Source organism: Cynocephalus volans, chromosome X (assembly GCF_027409185.1).
Source record: "Cynocephalus volans isolate mCynVol1 chromosome X, mCynVol1.pri, whole genome shotgun sequence".
NCBI classification, from domain to species: Eukaryota; Metazoa; Chordata; class Mammalia; order Dermoptera; family Cynocephalidae; genus Cynocephalus; species Cynocephalus volans.
Window position 1 is genome coordinate 13796069 of NC_084478.1, and position 25934 is coordinate 13822002.

General features: G+C 38.5%; 1 protein-coding gene across 1 annotated transcript in view; it reads right to left on the bottom strand.

Moving 5' to 3' along the window:
- Positions 1 to 25934, bottom strand: part of MID1 (midline 1) — a 153319-nt gene that overhangs the window by 54494 nt on the left and 72891 nt on the right. Inside the window, exon 3 of the mRNA XM_063083240.1 lies at positions 13082 to 13177. Within this exon, the coding sequence (XP_062939310.1) occupies positions 13082 to 13177 (96 nt within the window). The remainder of the gene's footprint in view (positions 1 to 13081; positions 13178 to 25934) is intronic.

Here is a 25934-nt window from a genome sequence, read left to right on the forward strand (position 1 = left end):
TACAATATGCATGATTCTTCAGAGAAGCTCTACTGGAGGTCAGAGAAAGCTGGTGTCACAGTCCTCCAGTTTGTTCTACAGCTCCAATGACTCATGAATAATTGTGGGGCTGAACAGAGTTTGCATCTGACAGTGCTTTCTATACTCACCTTGGTCATTCCTGACTTCAGGGCCACAGTCTACCTACAAGCATTCATTTGCAACAGACCATAAACAGGTCTAAATTTGGGCAATGGCAGGCAAGTTGCTTGGAAAAGAAAACACATGAGATCTAAGTGAGTCAGACTAAATGTATATTTCCTTATCTAGAGGCCCCTTGTTTCCATCATTTCAACTCATTGTGGAATTATTATTGACTTTCTAAAACAATGGTTTTAGGGCCGGCCCGTGGCTCACTCGGGAGAGTGTGGTACTGGTAACACCAAGGCCACGGGTTCGGATCCTATATAGGGATGGCCGGTTCGCTCACTGGCTGAGTGTGGTGCTGACAACACCAAGCCAAGGGTTAAGATCCCCTTAACCGGTCATCTTTAAAAAAAAAAAAAAAAAAACAATGGTTTTAGAGCTTTAAGTCTCTGCAGCAAAATTGATTTTTTTAAAGCCTGAATTAAGAATTGCTTGAAGTCTCAGACTCTCCCTCTCTTTCTCTCTCTCTCTCTCCATTATCTGAAAGGTCAACTATATTTCTATACACAAACCAGACAAATGTTGCCTTCTCACCTTTCTGCCAGAGAAACAGAATGCTCTGGTTAAGTTTGTCAAGATTAGGGTCAGGGTGGGGGCAGGCAGGGGGAGGGCAGGTAATGGAAACTCTGCTTGCTTTAATTTTACTGCCAAGAACAAAGCCTCCTTATTGTTTAATAGAACCCTTAAAGGCGGACCTCATTGGCATAGTTCTAATTTTTTCGAGACCACAAATGAGAGGCATTCTTTAAGGCCGTTTCATGAAAAGCAGAAGGAAAAAAGACTTTATTCTGCAAAAATTAAAGCAATCTTTTGTTTCAGTAGCCAGAGCCTGATTCCGGGTTGGCATTTACATGTGTCTTCTCTGCATGGGCATTCGTTGGCACTGTTTACCTGGGCACCCATTCTTTCATTCAGATGAGCTAAAAGCTATGGCAGACATATGAAAAAACTGGACAGAAACCATCTTTCTTTAGGATATCATCCCTTTGGCATCATTCATTTCAGATAACATGCTAAAAGAAGGAATGTTCTGCACCAAAAACAAACCAGCCAACACTCTCCCCTTGCACCCTATTTATAGAATAAGAACCACACACATCTTAATTCAGTGCTTATTTTGATTCTGGTAGCAAACTAAACCTTCTATGTAGTCCTTGCTTCTCAGCTGGAAGTTTTACTTGTCTCTCCGCTTAAAGTATAGGTGACCAAATTTACTGGTTTTTCAGAGATCTTTGCAACAATCTTAGCAGCTAATGCCAGAATGGATGTGGCCATCACATCTTGGGCACGAGTGGTGACAATCAGCTTTGTATCTCAAGAATATTCATAGCCAATAAAAAAGTACTGTAAAAAATTAATTAATTTTAAAAAATCAATCTTAGTAGCTAAGAAATGAAAATGAGAGGAAATGAGGTCATTCTTGTTTCTCCACAAATGAGGAGGATGCTACCAGTGTACAGTGATAATATATGAAACGAACTCTAAAGACCTGTTGAGTGCCCACATGTGGGAAGCACCATGCTAAGACTTGTGCTAGAAACAGAATTTTGTCCTCTAGAGAGAATGACCTTACTAAAGAACAAGTAGCAAACATGTCAAGAGCACACATATTAGCTGCTAAACCCATGGACTACATAAGTTCTAGAGCTGTGTGGTCCATTACGGCAGCCACTAGCCACTTGTGGTTTTGAGCACTTGAAATATGGCTAGTATGAATTGAGATGAGCTGTGAATATGAAATGTACACATTATTCATTTTTGTATTGATTACATGTTGAAATGATAATGCTTTGAATATATCAGGTCAAATGAAATGTATTAATATGATTAATTTTACCTTCTTGTTTTTGCTTTTTTAAATTGTGGTTACTTGAAAAATCTTCAATTACATACATGGCTCACACTGTATTTTGATTGGACAATGTGGTTCTAGAGAGTTTCAGAAATGAGGCAACTAGTGTTTGGGTAGCTGGAGGTTTCGTGCCAGATATGGAGGTGGGATTGGTCTTTGGAGATCAGAGTGGGCAAGAGAGAGTTGGGAAAACCAGGGCTGAGGAAGATGACAAAAGGCACCACACAACAGAGGGGAAAGAGCATGTTCGTAGGACAGGAGGGAGCTAAGGACTTATTTCAACAACATTCAGGGTGCAGTGGGCATGTATCTTGAATTGGTTACCTGGGAGCAGGCAGAGAAAAATACCAGAGCCAGTTACATCTTACCACCCCTGTGAAAATCCCTTTTGAGGCCACTTACAGGGAGCTGGCCTTAACTGATCTCACATAGAACTCTGCTGAGGCCAAAAGGCCCACTGGGAGGTTTCACTTTAGGAGCGTGGTTCTTCCTTAAGCCCACCTTCTTCTAATTCACTCCTTTTCTATCTTTATCCTAGTGGCAGGCACCACCAATCTTTAGAGCTATCCATGCTACTAGTTCTCCTTGAGTTTTCTTCTGAAATAGTGGTGCTGCTGGTGAAAGTGACAGTGGCAGTCGGAGGGGAGTGGGAGGGAAATTGGAGAGCTCGGTCACCGTACAACAGGGGCTTTGCATAAAGGACATAAAGAGCCAAGCTAACCTGGTCTAGAACAGAAGAGGAAAGACCATAGCATTCAGTGTCTTTTGGTTGCTGATTTTGAGGTTGTGAGGTGTGTATGTGTATCTGGGGATCAAGAAAGTCTAATATTAAAAACATTATAAGTCATCTTCAGGCCTAAGTGCCTACATGTGTGGAATTATTCGTTTAAAAAGTGTTTCCCCTGACTTGATTCAATGTGGCTACCTGGTCATTTTTTCTTTTACAAGCCATTGCAAATAAAGATGGTATGCTAGAGAATTAAAAAAAAAAAACCCAAAACAAAACAAAGGTACAGGTTTATAACAAGGGCTAGGGGAAGACCCACTGTGACCTCCCTTCAGGGTTCTGCAATGCCCCTGATGGACAGTTCTCCTGTCCTTGACTTCCCCTTGCTGATCCCATCTTCTTAACCCTTGTCCAATGGCAGAGCCCCCAGGCTGGGTGGGAACTCCCCATGTGCATCACCGATCCTGCTCCTGTCTCCAGAAATTTGTGGCTACTGAGATCTGCCATCATAGGGCCACTGTCCTGTGTATGGTCTTCTCAAGAAGGGTCCTTTCTGGGTGAGAATGAGCTAGTGCTACAGGGAAGACAAAAGGATGCAGTTGGTCTCTGGGGGTATTCCACCTGTACACCAACAGCCATGTGCTGTGTGCTAAATACAGGAGATACTAGGAAGACTGTCCTGCTTTCCAAGGAGTCCAACCCACTAGGAGAGGAAAGAGACATGCACTTACAGACCACGAGGATTTTTACCCAAGGACTGCATCTATATCAACAACTCACCTTGTAGTTCTCCTTAAGCTTTTAAATGCAAATTATGAATCTTATTATTCTATTCATAAATCCAATAAATTTTATAAAACCAAGAGTAATTGCTCTCAGGGGGTCCTTGAATCAATGTTTGATTAACTCAAGTTGAATGGACTCAACTCTATTAAACAATCAGTTCTGTCTATAAATTAGCTGATTAAGTTTCTACACACATTTTTAAAAATTGAAGTGAAATTTACATACAAGAAAATGCACAGATCTTAAGTTTTAATAACTAACATAACCAACAGCTCGATCAAGATGTAAAACATTTCTTATCATCACAGACAGTATCCTCAAGCCTCTCTTCCAGTCGATCCTCACCCCCACGGGTAATCATTGTTCAGATTTTTATCATTAAATTTCTGTAACATTTTAAACTGCATTTATAAATTTAACATGTTCAATTTACTTTATGAGCACTTCAAATGCCTAACAGGATAAAATTTAAACCCTAACAAGTTAAACCTTCCCAACTCCTTAAGTAGCTCTCATAAATCTAATAAATTAAACCTACAAATATAGTAAAACTCAAGTTCTCTTGAACATTCCAATGTTGTTTTGAAACTTAAACTATCTTACAGTTCAACTTAAAATCACAGGTCTAAAATAAGTTACATGTTTCAAATTTGGAATCTGAAAGATAATCTGTCAAATTTCTGTAATATGTCCTATTCTCTTAAATGCTACAAATTATTAACATACATACTTTAGTTCTAAATTGTAACACAAAATATTGATTTTATGGTATTATTTGGGTCCTCATCTTTATAAATAACTCAGACTTCCTGGGGAAGAAGAAAATAAGGGCCTTATTTACTAAAGAAAGCAAATCTATCATTGCAAAGAAGTTGAGGTTATCAGGTCAACAGTTAATGGCCAAAGATTTGAGAACAGTTCACAAGACCTGAAGGCTCGCTGGTTCTGCTGTTACCTCAGGTGTATAATCACCAAGCCTTTGGTACGGTGGTTCAACAAGGTTTCCAATTCCCCATCAGGGGAGATTGTTTCTTGGAATGACAATTCCCCTAGGAATCTAACTTTCTAATCACCTGGTTTGGGTTCAGCAACCACTTCAGTTATTTTATGACTTGGTTGGATTCAACCCATTTCTTTACTGGCTGCTTCTTGTTATATCTGGCTTCAGGCCATCCATCTATGGTCATTCAAATGACATTTACATCAAAAGGCTATTGGGTTAATTAAATCAGGAAGTGATAGTAAGAGCTTATCAAGTCATCATAATTGTTTTTAGTGCACATTTGCTTAAGTCCTACAACTTTTTGCTTTCTTTGCACTACAGTCTATACAGTACTTTGTTGTGGAATGGTAACAATTCTATACAATAATCCTCTCCTTCTAACCCCTGCAAGGATAATCCTATGTAAATCGATAGAAGGCTTCCTAAAATGAATTGATCACAGGCCTACCAAGGTTGCCTAGTCAGAGAATTAGGCCACTATGATAGTTTTCATCGCTTCATATATATGAACCTGATGTTATATCTAGTAAAAATACTTTTAAGAGCATAGTAAAAGTTCTATCATAAATTCCTAGGCTGTGAAGTTACCTCACTTGGTTGTAAAAATCTTTATTTGTATTGCTCCTCACTGAGAGCCTTGTACATTCAGTGGTAGCCTCGGGCTTTTTAAATAGCTGAATTTAAAATTTCATATTTCTGTTTCAAACAAAAATAACCAGTGCTACAATTGCACTCTTGTTAACAGACATTTTATATGCATGACTCAGTTATTTTGCTGTGGAATTTCAAAATTAGAACAAAGCTCTTCAGTTTTTCCTACAACATTTAATTTAGCAATTAAAAATAGAAGTCAACTGAATGAAGGTAAAAGATGATGTGTCCTGTTTCTTTCCTAATCTATAATTATTTTATATGTAGAGATAATTTCAGCTTGATTGGCATTAAGAAGACAATTTTATATTCATTTATTAGGAAAAGTAATTTAAACTAGATATTAGACCCAGAAATGAAAGAGGTTGGTTCAGTAACAAAATGATGGATTGACTGTTGGGATCATGTTTGTCTCTGAATGGCATGAACAGGAGCAGCAATGGGATTCAGTCTTCTACCTGGGAGTCACCTTCTCACCTAGAATCATTCCTCTCTTGCCTCTGACTCTCTCACCTGGATCTACCCCATTAAGACCATTTCATGTGAAAGTTGAGTCAGAACTAACTACCATGGCCATTTTTTGAATTTGTCACAACCTGTTCCTACTCTTCTTTGTATCATGCCAGAAACATCTCTGCTGCTGTAGCCAGTCAAGCACGCAAGTATTTCAAGGCAAGGAGGTGTGTGTGGAATAGTGTGAGGGAGACGTGGTAAAGAGTTCTTGTACTGTATGGAGAGATCACAGTAAGATCCACAGAAAAACCATGCCTTCTCTCTTCCTTCCTACAGCAGAATTGGGCCCCCAGTGAAGGCCTATTACCTCATATGTAAGTATTAACCATGGAAATCTGCACTGTGAAATTCAAACATATCAGAGGGATTGTCTTCAGAGGCATGTACAACTGGTCAAACTCCAATCTGAGCCATTTGGTAGGATTCTGAATATGACGCAATAGTTCATTCCACCCCAATTTGAGAGACTAGCAGATAGTGAAAGGTTTGGATACTGTTTTCAAAAAAAGTTTTAAAGCCGAAAATTGGGAATGTTATTCTAAAAGTAATACCAATTTACTAAACCTTATATTCATTAATTCATAAGATTAATCCCTATTCCTCATGAATACACCTAAGAAAATATCAGGCTCTGATGCCTGTTATAAATCAAATTTTTCAAAGGCAAGGGCATTGAATCTAAGGGGAGACATTCAAATATGTGTTAGATGCAACTTTAATAAACAATTAAATTTAATCTCCCTCAGAAAAACTGTTTGCTTAATGAGTTGTCAATTTTAGTAAACTTGGTGGTATAAACTGGATACACAGCCTTATACACAAGCAGTAGTCAAAAAATGAATCTTCTCCAGAGACAAAGTTCTGTGCAGACCAATAGTTCCTCTTTTTTACCATGGCAATCCTAAAGCCTGAACTTGGGGAATTGACCTTTACTACAGTGGCTGGTCATAATCCAGTTTCCAAATGCTGCCATACTTGCCCTGTCACAAGATCATCATTCCAGAGCCGTTTACATGGAGAGCCATGGCTGACTATGGGTTGTATGATGTGATTTAATGAGGCCCAGAATCTGACTCTAATTCTACCTTAAAAGCATTCCCACAAGGGGTCAGATGACAACAGATTGCAACTTCGGACATTCAAGCAGCAGGACACACTTTTTCCAAGATCTGATACATGTCCACAGGACACGAACAGCACATTTGGTGTTTGGATGCTTTATCCAGTGGCTTTGGAAGAAGCAATTGCCAAGGTTTCCATAGACAAAGAATGCTTTGACATTATAAAACTGCACAGTAAAATTAATTTGAACAAAAAGGTTTCTTTTTAACCCAGTGATTTTTTCCTTATTTCAAAGTTTACAAATGAATGCTTTTAGGGCTTAGTGAATGAATGAAAAGGTCCTCTACAGACCCCCATTTGTTTGGCCAAGTTATTTTTTTACAATTTCTTACAAGCTACACATCACCTAAGTAACACATCACCCTCATCCCTCTCAATTTACAGACGCATCATGTGAGCAGAGATCTAATTAAATGGCACTTAACTGATCCACAAGAAATGTGTCACTCCACATGCCAACTAGCTCTGGAAAAAATCAGAGAAAGCCAGAAAGAGAGCAAACTTTCTATTAAAATAAAAGAAAAAATAGTTTAAAAACTTAGTGAGAAAAACAATGGCAAAAAAAGTTTTTAAAAGTGATTACAAACAAGGTAAGATAAGCCAAGAGGGCCAATGCCAAGACTGACGGGATGCTGGATTAGAGAATACCCTTTGACAATGACCTTGGGCAAGGACGGTGAGGTCTGCTGAGCCTTTATCTTCTGTAAACCGCTATGGCAATCAGTCACCCTCTCCCACATGTTCTTTACCACCATCTCTCTGTGGATTTATAGTCACGGTCACCTATAATTCCCAAACCAAACGTCTATTGTGTGTCAAGGTGTTGTATTCGTTGTGAAAGAACTTGATTCTCAGAATGCGCAGAGAATGTGTACACATCAGTGATTCTAAGTGTTTGCTTAGCTAATAAACTAAGTTCTCTGATTTTTCAAAGAAAATGGGGAGGGGATGTGATGATGAAGAGATATAGTCCGTATTTGACCCAGGAAAGTGAAGCTCTGTAGCTGACCCAAATTTTGATCACTTTTCATAAGCTCGTCCTGTACTCTACATACAGTTAAGTTTAGACTCACCCAGAGGAAACGTTCTACTGTACTCCTCTCCTGAAGAAAACAGAAAAGAGTGGCTAAATCCCATTAGCTTTTAGAATCCCAACTATCAAGTTACACAGACATTTCTTGGGAATCTACCTAAAGTGGCTCTTTCAGTGCCTCTTCCTCCTGCGTCCCAAACTGTCTTGGCCTTCATACCATTTTTACTGTAATTTTAAAAAGATTTGGCGCTCACAATCAAAAACCCATTTCATTTACTTACCGTCATTTGTAAAATAAGTTATGAAAACAATGCGGGGGTGCGGTGAGGGAGACCTTCAAACTTTTCTATTTTACAGAAATGCAGAGGTGAATCCCCGGGAGGTGGTGTGGACTTATAAGGATGTGGCATTTCCTCAAGAGTCGTGGGAAGGAATTCATTGATTTAATTTACAACAATTAGGAGTTGCCTCTGTGCTGTGAGTTTTTCAGCTCCAGCTGGCATGGGAATTATTTTCCCGAGGAATGCTCATACCAAAATACAAGGACACATTCAGAAAGAGGAAAAGGAAGAAGTCTGGTCTAGGAAGCTAGGATGTGAACCAGGAAATTCTTTTCCACTGCGCTGATTTGAAAGAATAGCGTGCTGTTGCCTAACAAATTTCACTACCTTTTTGGAGTTTCCTAGTGCTGTGAAGTTCTCCCTTGGATGTGTGATTGTTTTGCATGAAAATATCCATATTGTTTTACCAATAATCCAAAAAATCATTTTCTGAAAAGAGTTTGGGATGCCAATTGTAACTGCGAAATTTTCACTGAACGTTTAAGACCAAAGTTCAAACTCAGGAGCAATATGCAAGCCCTCCCAGCTCCCATCTCTCCAAAGCTGGTTCCTACCCGCCCTTCCTTCCTATACACCCCTGTTTCTCCGGAATGAGCTACTCGCTCTGTGTGCATACACTGCTCATTTTTCCATCCCCACGCCTTTATTTGCACTGCAAGCAGTGCTTTTCCCCTCCCTCCACAAACCCAAATGTCACCCACCCTTGAAGGCAGGCTGAGACTGTAAGCGACCTCCCCCAGCTGCCAGCTGGAAATCATTTCTCACTTCTTTGACATCCCAGGTAGCCCACAACTCTCTTATGGCAATTACGGTTTTCTGCTTTGTATTGTATTGTAGGTGCTCTTTCGTCTCAGTGAAGATAGTAAGCTCCCTGCGAGCAGGGTCCTTTGGCACCTGTCACAGTGCAGCGCACACACAGTGGGTGCTCCCCCCACTCTAATGCAATGAACAAACTAGGGTGAAATTTTAAAAGTAACTGACCGCAGGCAAAAATTCACTCTCTCACCCAGAAATATTTGTTTAACAAACATAGCTCATAGATCAACAGTCTCCAGAACAGACAGTCATGTTAAGCAAAATTATCCAAAACCTGGAAATAAGGCAAAGAGAACACTGTGAGTCCCTTCAGTATCATACTAGAGCATATTCTACAAAGCCAGCCTAAGTCAGCGTCATCTGACTCTCCAGACGGAGGTGTAACTGAGTTTGACTTTCTGTTTTATTGATTAAGGCTTAGACTCTGCAAACTTAGATGTTAACTTAGAGAAAACTGATGATATGCAACTTATTTTGTCCGAATATTACAGCTTTACTGATCTGTAGGCCACTAATCAGTTTCATATCGAATTTAGCTATGTCCTTATAGTTTTCTTCTTCCCCTACTACCCATCTTCCCCCACGTTTAGGTGTATCCGTTTCTGGTATCTTCCTCTGAACAAGCTTTATCAACTAGACGGTTCCTTCATTAATAAGTTAAATAAATCTGATGTACACTCATTTGATTACTTATATAAGAATTGGGTGTTCAACTTTTTGAAAATTATACTTTGAGAATATTAATAATTAGGAATAAGGGAACAAATGTAAGCATGGGTACTGCAAGTATCATTATTTTTCTACTTAGAATTTTCTTTAAATTTTTTACTAGAATAAATTTCCCAAATACCAAACTTACTCACCCACAAACCATTTATTTTCATTTCAAAGGATTTATACAGAAACAACAGAGAAAGAAATGAATATTCTTTATTCCTTGTCTAGAATAACTTCTAACAGCCTGTATGTGACTATTCGCAAGTCTGCCACAATCAATTCAGTAATAGCTTTATTTAAAAAGACTGTATCTCAACTAAAATACCTGAACTCTTAAAAATAAAGTCTGCTTGTAAATTTCTTGAATTTATCTATCATTTGAAATTACTGAGCATCATAGGATGTAATTTTTACATGATGTTAGGATGAACAGCATTTTGTAAATTCAAGCCATACTAATATTGCATTAGGAGAAAGGCTTTTGTTCTGAAATTATTACAGGCCATAATGGAAACCACACATTAATGCATTAAGAAATAACTAGCTGAAATTGCATGAAATAATCACCCAATCCATAAAGCATTTATAAGATTTACCATAAAACACAGGTAATTTTTTTTAACTGAAGAAAAATAATTCTTTCTCATTGTCCTAGACATCAAATGCCATCACATCATAAAAATAAAACACGGCACATGGATCATTCCATTTTGTTCATCCATGTATTTGTATAATCTTAACTTTACTCTATAATAATGAAAACATGATGCTTGTTCACTATTATTTTCAATATTGTTTAATCAACAAGGCTCGACATGTTCCCTGGCAAGATCACTGCCCAAAGCAAATCCAGTCTGAGCAAAGGGTTAGAAAGGTCTGGCTCTGCGACGTGCTGGTGCTGGTGCTCTGCCTTCACACTCCCACCTTCATCCCAACATGATGGAAAGACTGGTTCCACCTTGATGATCAGTTCTGGGAGGAGGGGGGCCTCTGTCGTGAACCAATGAGCTCACTGGAGAGTTCTAATCTGCTCTCTCTCCTACATTTTCCTCTAAGTCCTCCTTTTCTTTCCTTTTGTATTTTTTGTCTTTCCCTCCACCTATCACACTGCACTCATCAGCACTTCAAATGGTGAACAACTGGAGTGCATGGCTCAGAGAAGAGAGAAAAACTACCCTATTCCTACTGGAAACTATCACGAAAATGCATATCAGATTTGGAGTTGGAAAAGTTGCCAACTCGTGTTTCTCTCAGTAACTAGTTTTAAGTTTCTAATCACCAAGAGAGTACTTGTAAGTAAAAGTACAAATTTTATGAACACAAAGTATTTTAAATCTTCCATCAAAGCAGCAATGTTTGCATCATAGAGATGTGTTCACACTGATACGACCTGAAAGCATCATTTGCTAATTTCTCTTATGCTGAGGAATGTATCATTGACAAACACCACTGTGTTGCATAAATAAGCTGGCACCCCAATACCTACAGTACATTGAAAAATAGTAATTGTGACATCTATAGAATCTGGCTCAAGTCCTGACTCCTCCATAAAGTTTCAGGCAAATAGTATTCACTTCTTTCTCTCTTTTAATACCCACTTCCCATACCATACTCCATCCAAAGATACCAACAATTGTCTCACCCATATTTTGTGTGTCAGTAGGAACGAAAAAATACTGCCCATTAAATTGTGTCCATCATTAATTTTAAATTGTAGTCCAATTTCAGAGATATTAGTCTGTAAAAAGAATGCAGATCTTAAGATCAAATAAAAGCAATGTTCTATGAGCTCAGCACCTGGTTGGCTACTCTACTGGTCTTTAATTGTGTTAGCATGTGTGTGTACATTGTTCTCTAACACATTGTGATCTTTATTTTTTACTACATTGTACATCTACTGCCACAGTTATAGGCACATAGGAAGTTATAAACTTATGATTACTGATTAGATGATAAAAGGGACTTAAAGAAATTGCTAGTGGGAAAACGGAGTTGCTGTCAAAAATTTTAAATGCATACTCAAAATAATTTGCTTCTCCATCCTCAGATATTTTGGGGAGCTGAACTTGCAAGCATTCAAATAGTGTTCAAATTGGCCATTTGGAAGGTCATCATGTATACTTGTCCAAAACAAATTCCCTGAGCTTTAACTGCGTGAAAACTATTGCACTAAAATCTATGAGATTCAAAGATGGACTAGATCCGATCCCCAATACTCATAGACTGCATGTTCTAGTTGAAAAAATGGAACCAGTACATGAAATAGTGACAAAAGCCATAGGAAAACTATTGATAAAATGTCATGTGATTCAGAGAAAGGAGAGATGACTCTGGTCCAGGGAACCAGAGTGACATTTACAGCTTAAGTGCCCCTGGGCTTGGGACTTGGAGGATAGACAGGAAGGATTCAGGCAAATAGACATGGGGTGGGCCTATCAGGCATAGGGAACTCCTTGGTTAAAGGCCAGAGACTTGAAAGCATAATGAACGGCAATTGTTTAGTTCTGGTGCATGGGGTGGGGTGGCAGGAAAGACAGGTTGGGAGATGATGGAAGAGGACTTTGAAAATCACATAAAGGAACTGGATCTATTCTTGCTTATGTAGTGTAGAGTCACTGCAGTTCTGCTATGGCTGCAGTTGTGGATGATTTCATTGAAACACATCGGATAACAAAGATACATTTCACATACACCTGTAGTGGACTGAATTATGTCCCCTTAAATGATATGTTCAAGCTGTAACCCCCTGTACCTGAGAATGGGACCTTATTTGGAAATAGGGCCTTGGCAGAAGCAATGAAGTTAAAGTGAGGTCATAATGGAGTAGAATGGGCTCTAATCCAATGACTGGTGTCCTTTTACAAAGAAGGAAATTTGGACACGAACACAGAGAACACACGGAGGCCACGTGATAACAGAGGCAGAGAAGAGAGTGCTGCAGCTGCAAGCCAAGCAGCTCCAAGAACTGGCTGCCAGCACCAGAAGGTGGGAAGGGACCAGGAAGGGTCCTCCCCCACAGCCTTTGGAGGGAGAGCGGCCCTGCCAACACCTCGATTTCCAACTCTGGCCTCCAGAACAGTGAGAGAATAAGTATCTTGTTTTAAGCTGTCCAAGTTTGAGGTGATTTGTTAACGGCAGCCCTAGTAAACCAACACAACACCTTTAAATGGTGCTTTTTCTGGCTTTTTTTTTTTTTTTTTTTTGTAAGGCTTCTGCAAGAGATTTAATTTTAGGAAAGATTCCCATTTTAAAAGTGTAAAGCATGAGGCTATAAAACCCCTGATCTAGCAATTGTCATAAGAAACATACCACATAGAGATACAGAGATACTCACCTCAACATGTTGACAGGTTTGGATGAGTTTGGCCAAAAGGGTCTCCAGTTCCGTGTTCCTCTTAATCAGGTTGGTGAGGTTACTCTCTAAGTTTTGCTGTTCAAAAAAGAGAGAAAAAATATTATTCTGCATACTTTTATGCTTTAGTATACACAAAATTGCTCATACTCAGGAAAAACTATTACATTTTTCAAAAACCTCAATGAAATTGATGCAATTTCAAGTATTTATAGATTTAAACTAGATTTTCAAAAGTTGTGTTTAAAAGAACCTTTTAGAAATGTTCACATTTGGTTCTTTTTGTTCTTGCTGCTTGCACTAACTCAAACATATTTAACTGAATCATTAATTATAGTTTACTTCTAGGTCATAAACCTAGGACCTTCTAATCTGTAAGCTAAGGAGAAAGGAGGTAATTGGATTTCTATCCTTTTATCTCAATAAGAAATGGTAATAATGTAAGGAATATACTCCCACATCATATCACTAGTATTAGATTTTTAGGACTTACCCTTTTATGGGCAGGCTGAGGTTAATCCCTTGGAGGAAGGTTTGAATTGTCCAGCTATTGCTGACACTATGGCCACTTATAGGCATTTATAAGAAGTCCTCATCACACACATATACTCATAGTATATTTCATTGTTCATGCTTCTATTTTTCTCTAGCAATGCCAGATCAAATTTTCTTGAATACTACATTTACTATATCACTATCCTGCTTAATAATCTAAAGTATTAATTAAGCTTCTACTATATGCCAGCGTTTAAGAGAGATACTGGGGAAGCAACAAATTAAAATATCTACTCCCTGTCCACAAGAAGATGGAGGTGCAACTGGGAAAGAGATGCTGTGAACGAGAGAAGGGGAAGGAAGAGCTGATGGCTGCAGGGAGGTTTCCAGGGGACAAAGTCTTTCAGCTGAGCCTGGAAGGATGGACAGGTACTTTCTGGTGAACAAGAGTGGAAATTTCTTGGGAAGATGGAATGCAGTTGGAGGTGAGCACGCTGAAGAGTCCTCCACGGTCAGGACTAGAACAGTGTCCTATGCCAAAATCAGGCCAGTGTGAGAGGGCAAAGGATCAGGGAAACTATGTTTTAATGATAGTTCCACAAACACAGGGAAGATATGGAACAACAGGAAATCTTGTGCAAAGGAAAATAGACCTCCGATATGGAAGGCCATCTGAGAAAGAGGATTTGGAAAGAGTACAGGGATCTTAAAAAAATTAATTTCATAAAAGCGATAATATTTTATGATGCTGTGAAATTTATTTATAAAATTTTGAGCTCATTCTGCTTTCCTAAATTTGTTATTTAGAAAAGCATACTAAGGAAAAGAATCACTTGTATCTATTGCTTAAAATGTATGTCAGAAGCCAAAATCTCTGGTTATTCTTAAACGAGTTAAATTTATTAATCTGGTGTTTATCCTATTGCCTAATTTTTTTTTATTGCAATGACTGCACTTTCATTTCCAGTAGGTTTTACTTTTTTTAATCACATCTCCCTTTTCCTGTTGAATTACTTTCTGTTCCTGTTCTAAGGACGCAATTCTTGTCATAATTTCAAGAGAACTAAACATACTTATTCTTAAGCTCTTTCAAAAAAAAAAAAAAAGGCAATTCCCCATTTCCCTGTGTTTTCTTAATGCTTTCCAAGGATCTGATTTTATCTTGTGTCTTGTGATTTTTGTCAGACAGCTTATCTAATGTGAACTTTGTTCCCTGAGCTTTGAGGATTGACACAGTCCAGCCAGGTGAGGTGCACACTCTGGGGTTAGGGCTTGAGGTCCCGCAAGACCCCTGTGTGAGATAGAGGCACAGATCCTGGTTTGGCTCAGTGCCTCTGCTTCCTCCCATGAGAGTACTGTGTCTGGCTTCAATTCCAGAGATGGCAGGAGGTACCCTGTGAGCCCAGTGGGTGCATGGGGAGTCTTGGCCTCCGGGTGTATGGGGCTCCTGCCACATGTACTGTGCAATCCCTTGTGTGTCCCCTCGGGTCCCCACTGCCCCATCTCATCTCCACTTCTCAGGAGCAGCCCAACTTCAGCCTCCTCTCACCACTCTGCTCTCTCTTTCGTTTCTTGTCCTTGGAGACTTTCCACTTATGTTTAAGCTTGGTTGTGTATTTTTTAAAATACATTTTTAAATATTTTCTCTGTAATTCTCATGTGTTCAGAATTTATAGGGAGGTTTTATGCATATTTTATCTGGACTGGAAAACCAAGAAGAAATCCTCAATTTTGTCTTGGAAACACTCAAAACATCTCAAATAAGAGAATTTTAAAGGAGAAAAATAACTGTTTCTCACTTAAAGGACGGGATACAACAAGAGGCCAGAGAATGAGCCAGACAGAGTGACTTAGATGCAATTTAATGACTTCATGTTTGCAGCAGAGAAAAACTCGCTTTCAAAGCTCTTAATAACAACAACAAGAACAACAATAAAAGCCAAAAAAATTTCTATTGTTTGGATTAAATGAACTGCAACTGCTAATCACTTTATGGTTAAAGATTAGAGAATAATTCTGAGGCATTCCATTATTCAATGTCCCTGACTTAGATATGACTGTTAGTTATATTTGTCAACTGTTTTTGGTGTGTTAATCTTTGGGAATCCTTTTACTTTTCTTTTTGGCTGACCCTTCACAGCAGGAAATTTCTAGGGAAATACATCATCTAACTGTTTACAATTCAATTGTCATAGGTATAACTTTTCTAAAGCTAGTCAGCAAAAGAGGGCCAAATAAATGCAATCCAAAACGTTTAGCCTTTACAAACATCTGCTTCCTCCCCCCCTTTATTAAGTATACATCATGTATAAAATCTGTTTTTAATCAACTAATACATAGACTAAAGCCTGTGGTTTAAACACATTGACCTATCCAGATCCTTTGGGGTTATTCAAATTTAAATAGTACAAGTGTTACTGAAGCCCGCAAAGAATTACTGAGTTGGTTAGAAGTATAATAAAGGGACATTAAGCCGAGAGAGAGACTTGTTTCCAAGTGGTACCAAAGGGGCTGACAACACTTTAGAAGAGAACCTGGGTAATGGGGAGGTAACAAAATCCAGTCCTCAATGAGCCATGCATCCACAAGCTTCCGCTACAGGGACTTCTCCGGAGGTTTTCTGGAATTTAACTCTATCACTAACATCCTGTGTGGTGGTCAGCAGATTCTGCAGCCTCTCTATTTTGATTGTGCTTTTGTGCAAAAGAAAGATAATGTTTTTCAGTGTAAGAGTCTTGGGACTAAGTAGATATAAGTGTCTATTTCTCTATGGGTAGCTAAAAAATTCTACAGAGTCCAAAAAAATTAGTTTTAGTTTCTTGTTCTCACTTTGAAAACTTCAATATATTTACATCTCCTTTTCAAGCCTTGTGCAAGGAATCAGGCAGGAGTGATCACACATGCAGAGCAAGGAGACCAGAGCCACCATCCCAGCTATACTCTCCTGGACAAATGACCGGGAATGTCCTGGGCACAGTTTTCCCATCCATAATGTGTGGCTAATGATAAAACTACCTATCTATGCTATTAAGATCAAATGAGAAGATGAACACATACGCCAGGGAACTATGCTAATGTTTGTTGAGATTATGAATTATAGGATAAAGCATTCAGTTTGGTGTCAGTACCAGACACTAGAGGTGCCTCTGGTAGACACTGTTCTCGAGCTTGCTGATGGCTTTTTCCTGCAAGTACCCGTGCCTGACCTGACCCCAGGCAGGGCAGGCTGGTGGTGCTGGGAAGAGTAAGGGGAGACTGACGCCCCTAGGAGCAGCCATCAACCAGCAACTACTGGCAGCTGGTGGAGAAACAGCTCAGCTTGCTCACCTCCTGGGTGGGACCTCTCAGAGCCTCATTCTATAAAATCTCCCACAGCACCCCACAGGGAGGCAGCACGTGGGTCCATAGCAGCAGCCTGCTCATGAACACGCCCTCCTTCGTCTTCCTTCCCTCCTGTTTTGCCTCCCCTCTCTCTTCCAGATGCTTCCCGAATTATCTCCCAATTCAAATTCTCAGTCAGAGTCGCTTCTGGAAGAATTCACCTAAGGCTGTTTCTATAGACATCCTAATCCATTCTTTTTGAGTATCTCTTCTGATGAGGAATAGCCAAATTATATTTTATTATTTTAGAAGATATTTGCAAATACAAGAGATTGTTTTCTTTTTTTCTCTTCCCCCATGTCCCCTCTTTCTGACTTTTTAGATTAGAGGTCACATAAATTCCCAAATTCCAGACTCTAGACCAGCACTGTCAATAGAAATATAGTGTGAGCCACAAATGCAAGGCACATATCAAATTTTCTACTAGTCTACACTAAAAAAAGTAGAAACAAGTAAGGTAATATTATAATCTCATATAATATATTATAATAATATTATAATTTCAACATGTAATCAATATTTAAAAATTGATCATATTTTACATTGTTTCTTTTTTTTTACTGTCTTTGGAATCCCATATGTGTTTTACAGTATAACACATCTCAACACACACCAGCTGCATTCTGAATGCTCAGCAGCTACATGTGGCTAGTGGCTGTCATACTGGACAGCACAGCACCCGCGTCCAGAATAGCGTTGACAAACTTCTATAAAGGGCCACGTAGTATATATTTTAGGCTCTACTGGCCATATGCCATCTGCCACAACAAATTGATTCTGCTGCTGTTTTAGCATGAAAGCAGCCATAGACAATATGTAAGCAAGTGTGCAGGGCTACATTGCAATAAAACTTTATTTACAAAAACAGGTGGTAAGTGAGACTTGGCCCATAACTGTTTGCCAACCCCCGGTGTAGAAGGCAAAAACCAAAATGATGACATTTTCCAGGCCATTGTTACACACCTGCTCCTGTTAAACATTAATATTTGTCCCAAACCTTTTGTGTAAGTTTGAAGTAGACACAACACCCTGAGCCTCCAGGAAGAGTTCTTTCTATGCTAAGAGGATTTTTACTTAAGATTGGAAAGCTTAGCTTGACAGAACTCACAAGAATCGGAAGAAAATTAATCAGCATTTTGACCTATCAATAATGTAATCCGAGGAGCGTAATGATTATGCACACAGAGCCTGGTGCAGTCTTCCTGGGTTTAAATCCTAACTCTGAGCCCTTCAACAAGTTCTTAACCTCTCTGTGCCTCAGTTTCCTCATGGGGCTGTCAAGGAATTAGAGCAGGAGAGATGTGCAAGCCCTTGGGAGAGCACTTGGCTTGTTAAATGAAATTAAGAACTTTTTTTCAAGTTTGGTGGTGATACTGATAAAAGCTTAATTTGTAACACTAACACCATCACCAAATTAAAAGCATGCCCATACATTTCATAAACTATTTCTTCCATAGATTTTCAGTTTAATAGTACAAAGCTACAAGAATATATTTACTCCAAGATTACATTTCCCCGAAACACTGAATCCAATTTGCCCAATTTTCTCATGATCTTCTGATTATTGTCAGAATTTCCCTCTAGGCTGCTGGTTCCTATTTCAGACTTAAGTGTATGTATTTTTAAAAGTTGTATAAGGTCCTAGAGATCTCAATGAGTGCTAATGTTATTATTTGATGCCATGTCGTCTGTGAAGCCCTCCTCACCTCCTACTCCGAACGGGCAATTCCTTTTCCTTTAGTGCTCAGTGTTACACCCCATTCCCCCTACTTTCTCCCCCTCCCATGCTACGGCTCCCGTCATCCTGAGCCAGCTCTTCTGTGGAAGCAAGCTTGTGCTTGGGCCTGGGCCCAAGCACATGCTCTTCTCTCTATCTGGAATGCATCTGCACGGCAAGAAATAATTCCACTGCCATAACAAAACCATAGTATATATTGAGTACCTGCTGTATACCCATCACTGCTTAGCCCCTTCGCACTATATGTCCATAAATATTCATTGTTGGAACAATCAGCCTGGAAAACTGAATATTCATTGGACAACCCTTCTGAAATCTAATGTAGTAAATCAACTATTTAACTAATTTAACAACTACTATAGGTTGAGATAATACCTTCTACCCTTTAGGGCTTTTCTCATTGATAGAGTTTAGTCTGAACCCAAGAAGTGGGCTTTGACAGTCTAGAAGCATTCTTGAGGAATGTTATATAACTCCATGCAAACCACAAGATTTCTGGGAAGGCAAATACAACATTGTTGAGCAAATTTTTGTAAACACAGATTTATATAAATAGAGAGATAGTCTAGCAATGATCGTTGACGTGTCTATTTTAAATGCTGTCCAAAACCAAAGTCAAGTTGCTCCCAGCCTTAATCTATTGCCTCTTTCTTCCCCAGTGTTTTTTTCACAGTGCTCTTATTCTGTGAGGGGAAAGTGCAAACAGTCGTCATTGAGAAGGATAGTTTTTAAGTGTGCTACTACTTGGAATTCAATACTACCATCCTGCCACCACCACTGAAGAAGAGGAATACAAATAATTCAAGACAGTCCTTTTAAAGGTTACAATACAAGTGGGCAGTTTTAGTTTCTTAATATTAAGCAAAAGAGTGGGTACAGGTCAAATTTGTGAAAGACAAAGTTGTAAGACATGTGCTGCTTAAAGAATGAGGCTTCCCTAGCTACTTTACACAAAAAGGGCGATTAATTTTTCCTATCATTTTTCTTTTTAATGCCTATGTTTCTAACGCATTTTCATGGAGACTTCATGTTATACAGTTTTTAGTGAGGCTTATTTGAACTGATAATTTAACAATCCATGGTGGGACAGCTGCTTTTACACCAGTCTCAACACAAGACTTTAGGCGTGGATGTGGACACCAGCAGAGAATAGTAAATCCAACTTAACAGATGAGCTTTGTACTTCTACATACAGTGATACCCAATCAAATGGCAAGGTAAGCAGACAAATGCCCCTCATTTTAGCCTTTGGAGACCTGTACCTAAGAGTCAAGTTGCAGGGAATTAATGACTTGTCATTGAGCACTACTATTAAAGTGTATGCCTGAAACAGGAGATTTCAGTAATTCCTTTCGGGTTTGCCCAGGCCTTAAAGAATGTTTGCTCTTATTCCGAAGTCAATACTTCAGAATGTCTTTAAAGTATATTAGGTCTGGATACCTTTCAAGGCAAACACAGATCTGGCTTGTTTCGTTCCATAATATTCAGAGCGACATTCAGGAACTGTGTTCGTAGCCCTGACACCCAACACCACCACTCTAGCACAATCAGGATATGGACACGTTGAGAGCCACAACCCGAGTATTTTCCTCTAAGAAACTTTAATCACAATCCTTAATATGAAAACACACCCGTATTGACACATGCCACCTGTATAAAAGCATAAATTTTTTATATGTAACTGAACTCTTATGATGTTTTAATTACATTGCAGGAGTCTGAGGCTATCTTCAGGTTCCACTCACGACAGACCACAAATATATGTGATTTATGTTGGTTTAATTTTGTAATGCCTTTTTTCATTGGTTATGATAGTTACCATTTCCAAATGCCCTGGCAAGACAGGCTACCCAGGGAACTTCAAAAACCTAATAAAACGCAATCTGCATACAAATTTAAGTCTAGTGTTCCATGGACTACAATTTAAGTCGTTTTGATATGCAATACAGTATTTACCTTGTCAGGTTTTATTTGAAATTTCTATATTAATACTGCAGAATCTGCTCCATATATTTATAAATTCCATCATCCAGGAGTTCAGTGTTTATTATTCTAAGCTGGTAGTCAATAATATACAGAGGACAATTTTTAAATACCACTTGTTGTCTAGAAGAGCTTACAAATTTTCATGGAGGTAAATAAATATCTTACTATGGTTATATTCATTTAGTTATAATTTTAGCAGATCCAATGAGCCTAGTTATTTACAGGTATTAGAGATGTGAATGACCTTTTTTGTGCACTCGTCTTCCCCCAAGCCTCATTTCGGCCTACAATAAGAGAGGTGAGCAACTGACCCAGAAATACATTTGTCAGTTTTGAGAATCAACATTGAATGAAGCTGTACTACTAGGAAACTTTGAAATTCTCTGACTCAAAAATAATGATCTCATCTGCAAAATTTATGCCTGGAGAGAAATGTTTCCAAGAATCTGACTTTAACTTTTATCAGTTGAACATATAAGAAGCATTTCGTAAGACTGCACCACTTTGTAAGATTACAGCAGAGTAGTTAGTATAGGAGCCACGGGCGGGCCACATTAATGGCTCCCCTGCTGCCCTTCTCTGCTCATTTGCTTCTGTTCAGCTTCTGAATCCTTCTCAACACAGCACCCTGAGCTGCCACAGCACACCGAGAGGCAACCTATCTGTCAGTTAAGAATTACATGGTGGAGGGAATATTGGAAATCATGGGAATGTTGTAAAACAGACTAACAGTCCCCCCACCTCCAAAAAAACCCACCCAGATTAATAGTAGTTAATTATGTTTGCTCAAGTGAAACTTTCAAATTGGGAATATATTTAATCTCCTAAACCAGAGGGTGACAAACTACAGCCCAACGGCCAAATCTTGCCTGCTGCCTGTTTTTGTATGGCTTGCCAGCTAAGAATGGTTTTTACATTTTTAAATTACTTTTTAAAAATCAAGATGAATAAAATTCTGTGACACGTGAAAAGCATATGAAATTCAAGTTTCTGTCTCCATAAAGTTTTATTGGAACACAGACACTCCCGTTGTTTTATATATTGTCTATGGCAATGTTGAGTACTTGATCCTACAAAGACTAAAATATTTACTATCTGGCCATTTATAGAAAATGGCTCTCCTTATTAAAAAAACAAAACAAAGCAAAAAAAAAAAAACCCGAAAAAACCCCTTGTATCTGTTTTTAATAATCCAAGTACTTTTTATTAATTTATACATAGCATTTTCTCTGTTGGACCAAACCATTTTAAAATTTCACTGTAATTCAATTTGCTTAACATTTTCAATCCCTACTATGGAAGTGTAGGAGTATGCCTCAAATTCAGGTACTCAAAATTCTAAAATAAAAGACTCTTTTTTATCTCTTTTGTTAGCCACTAAAATAATTTTTTAATTCATAACAGAAAAAAGTAGCTTTCAATCACAGGTATAATGCAGTGACTGAATAAATTCCTGTTTTTGTTGTGTCTTTTGATCAGAGACACAGAAGGTTCAGCCTGAGGAAGAGTAGGAAATGAAAATCTTCTATCAGATCAACGTTGCTATAACAAGAACATGGCCAAAAGTGAGTGAAAAAGGCACAGCTGGAGGATTAGTCAGTTCTTTCCATTCTGCAAATAAGTATAAAGTATTGGGGTGTAAGTGCACACTGAATGTGGAATTACTCATTGACTGCCATCTACATCAATTCTATTTTCCTCGGTCTCTTTTTTCTTAATCATAAAATACACGTTAAAGGAGGGCTTAGAGAACTTGATAATTAATGCCTACAAAATCGTCTGATATTGATGGATGTCATACATGCTGTTTGTGTATGTCACTTCAAGTCTTACTTCCTCCCTCACTCAGGGATTGAATAATTTTGATGTTACCCCCTTTCCTCCGTCTTAGGTAGATGATGACATTGCCAGATACTCATCCATGAACACGTTCTGGCCTTCCTACATACATAGGGTTTTACCTGATACTGTCAAACATTTTTACCAGACTTGAATGTCAAATTAGTTTCATAATGAATGCTTAGCCTTCTATGGATGAAAATACTTTGGTTTTCACATTCTGCAGGTACTTTACGTCCATTGAATTGAATATACTGAATGTATTTCAAGCTAAAATAGTTGGAAGTCTTCGATCTGATAATTTTGCCTGGGTAACTATGATTTACTTTGTTTCTACAGCAACTTTTACCTTCCCAAATTTTTAGGTTTTAGAGGAAAATGCCTTTTCTGGGCCAGACACCAAAAATGATTATTAAAATTCAATACATGGTCAGTTTTGCTCTTGTATTTGTGGCATTCCCCGGAACAGTTCATATTTTTTCACAATATTTGTATCCACACACAGGGGGTGCAAAAAGTGTTTAATGCCAAGGGAGGTTACATGCTTTGGCTCAAAAAATAGATTAAAATTCATTCCATCCGAAGTGGGTTTGGTCTGTTAAGAATTTACAAAATCAATGTTATGTAAGAGAATTCCCCATTTGGGACATTCTATAGAATCAAAGAAGAATATGAAAGTGTGCCATTTTTTTTTCATCCCTGAGTAACCTTCAGAGACAGACCCTTGCCTGGGTTTTAGGAAGTTTGAATCTCAAATTCCTTAGATGTACTGCATCCTTTGTCCCTAAGTTTAACACCTTTATTCAGTCATCTCCTCAGCCTTTAGAAGGACTCACACTGGCTTTGTCCACTCAGGATGACTTTGACTGAGTTGAAATTAAAGCAATGTGGAAGTCATGGAAGGAAGCAAGATGATGACTGACCATCATAATCCTCACAATCATCATCAGATGAGTGTTTCCCACCCCGGCCTGCACACTGCAGTCCCCTGGGACCTGTGAAAAACACTGCTTGGTCTTTACCTCTTTCCCAGCTAGAGTTAGAATAACTTAGTCTGGGGTGAGGTCCAGGTGAAGAACCATTGCTCAAAATGGAGAAATCGGTTCTGTGACAGAGTGAACAAAAATTAATAATTTATTCAACTTACCAGTTTTACACTTTATGATTTACTGAGAATAAAAGTAATATATTTGTAAGGCAACTTACATGTATATAACAAGTACAGGAATAAAATTATACTTTGATATATAGAGAAGTATGAATTTATGTAACTGTATTATAGGAAATCCCAGGAAGTTTACTAAAACAGTGCTTAACAGGGAAACACTGATTGTTGCTGTTAAGAAACTTAGAGGACTTCTATTTTTACTTGAAAATGAAGGAGAATGCTTTGTTGAATCATCCAGGCATTCCTAACGCCTAGAAGGAACTCTTGAATAGTCACCTCAATTTATACTTTGCAAAAGCATTTGTATCATACAAACTGGCCTGTTGATTTTAATAGTAATTACTTCATCAGGAATGTAACAAAAGCATATTACAGATGTTTATAATTCAACAATATTTTTATATGTTAGTTAAATCAAAGATTTAGAGAAAAAAAATTAATTCGATGGCAACTGCCCTACCCAAATACTTTCAAAGGTCATCTTAGTCAACATGATTGCCCTGAAGACTAGAAGCCCTGGTGCAATGAGGAAACCAAAGTGATAACAGTGTTCTCTTTCTTTGATTGATGGCCACCTGCCTGAACAAAATTTTTTCAGGAGAGTTATTTATTTAACTTGCAGTGCTTTTCAAAAAATTATTAAGTCATTTTCCCAGTAGAGTTTGTGTATACATGACTAAAGACAATTTAAGGGTCATTGTATTTTGGAAATGAACTAGCTCTCAATTCCCTGGAATGTTTACATAAACAATGTTTTGTAAAGAGGCATTCAAAGAATAAATGTCACTTAAAAAATAAGACTGAAAAAACCAATCCATTTGCTTTTAACCCAGTGAGAGAAAAACTGTCCGATATTCAGAGAATTGGCAGGAGACTTGCCAGTTACAACAATTACAAATTGCCAAGTCTCATCTTTCCGCAGAGACTAGAAGGTAGACCAGGAATTCTCAAAACGTAGCTTGGACCAGCAGCAGCAGCCTCCCCTGGGAGCTGGTTAGAAAGATAAAAGTTTGGGCCCTGCCCCAGATCTACTGGCTCAGCAACCAGGGATTTAATAGGCGGTCCAGGGGATCCTGCTGTGTGCTAAAGTTTGAGAACCACTTACCTGCAATGTTGTAACATCTGTCAGTGTGTGGGGGTTTAAGATTTTTCTTAGCTTTAAGAAAGGAAAAGAGAAAGAGGAGAAGCTAAGTGGTGGGTAAGCGATCCCTCTGCCACTCTTTCCATCTCCCCTTTCTCATGGGCAGTTGGGAATCCTATTGCTCAGTCTCTGTCATCATGTCCCACTCTCGGGCCTTCCCCCATTTCCTTCTATCTCCACTGGGGAACAGAAGCAGTATGAAAGAAGGAGCTGGCCAAGGCATAGGGGAAACATGGCAAGGCTGGAGAATTGGGGCGGGGGAGAGTAGAGTATGAGCCAATGTCATGGCAGATGGAGGGTTCAGGAATGGATATGCACCTCGATCGCCCATGCTTTTTACTCCATCACCACTGGCAATTCTGAATTGCTTTTCCTAATAAAAATGTAGATAGAACTCAGATATTCAAAATGTGCCAAAAAATAAAAAAATAAAACAACAACAACAACAAAAAACAGTCTTGGCAAAGTTGCCCCAGTGTATTCTCAATTACTTATAAATGTTTAAAAATTTTTTTTTAAGTGGTGTTGAAAGGGGGAAAGGGCAGTCAGCCAACAGAGGACCCAAACTCATATGTTTATGATGAAAAAGTAATGCCCCTCCCCTCACTGATTGGAGTCAGTGCACCTATTCAAAATCTGGCTTGACGCAAAATGTATAAAGCTGAAAGCAAACTTCTTAAACTTTGCTCTCAGGACTTTTTAGTATGACTTTATCATTTGATTTTCAAATGTCTGTGATCTTTCTTTATCACGGTGATAGGACACTCCAGGGAAGCGTAATATTAATGTATGACATCAGAGACAGTTCAATAACTAAATGGCGATAGTAAATCATATAGAGGATTTTCGGCCTTCCACAAACTGTTATCTTCCTCCAATATGTTATTTTTATTTGAATAAAGTGTCACTTATACAGCTGATGAACAAATTTTTAAATCAAATGCATTTACTGTAGTTGAAGACAGACTTTTTAGCATCGCACAATTTTGCAAACAAGTGAGTTTTCCACCAGAACGTTTTCCCTCCATTTCCAAACAATTGTGATAAAACAGTGACTTGACATATACATTCACTCAGCAAGCACATT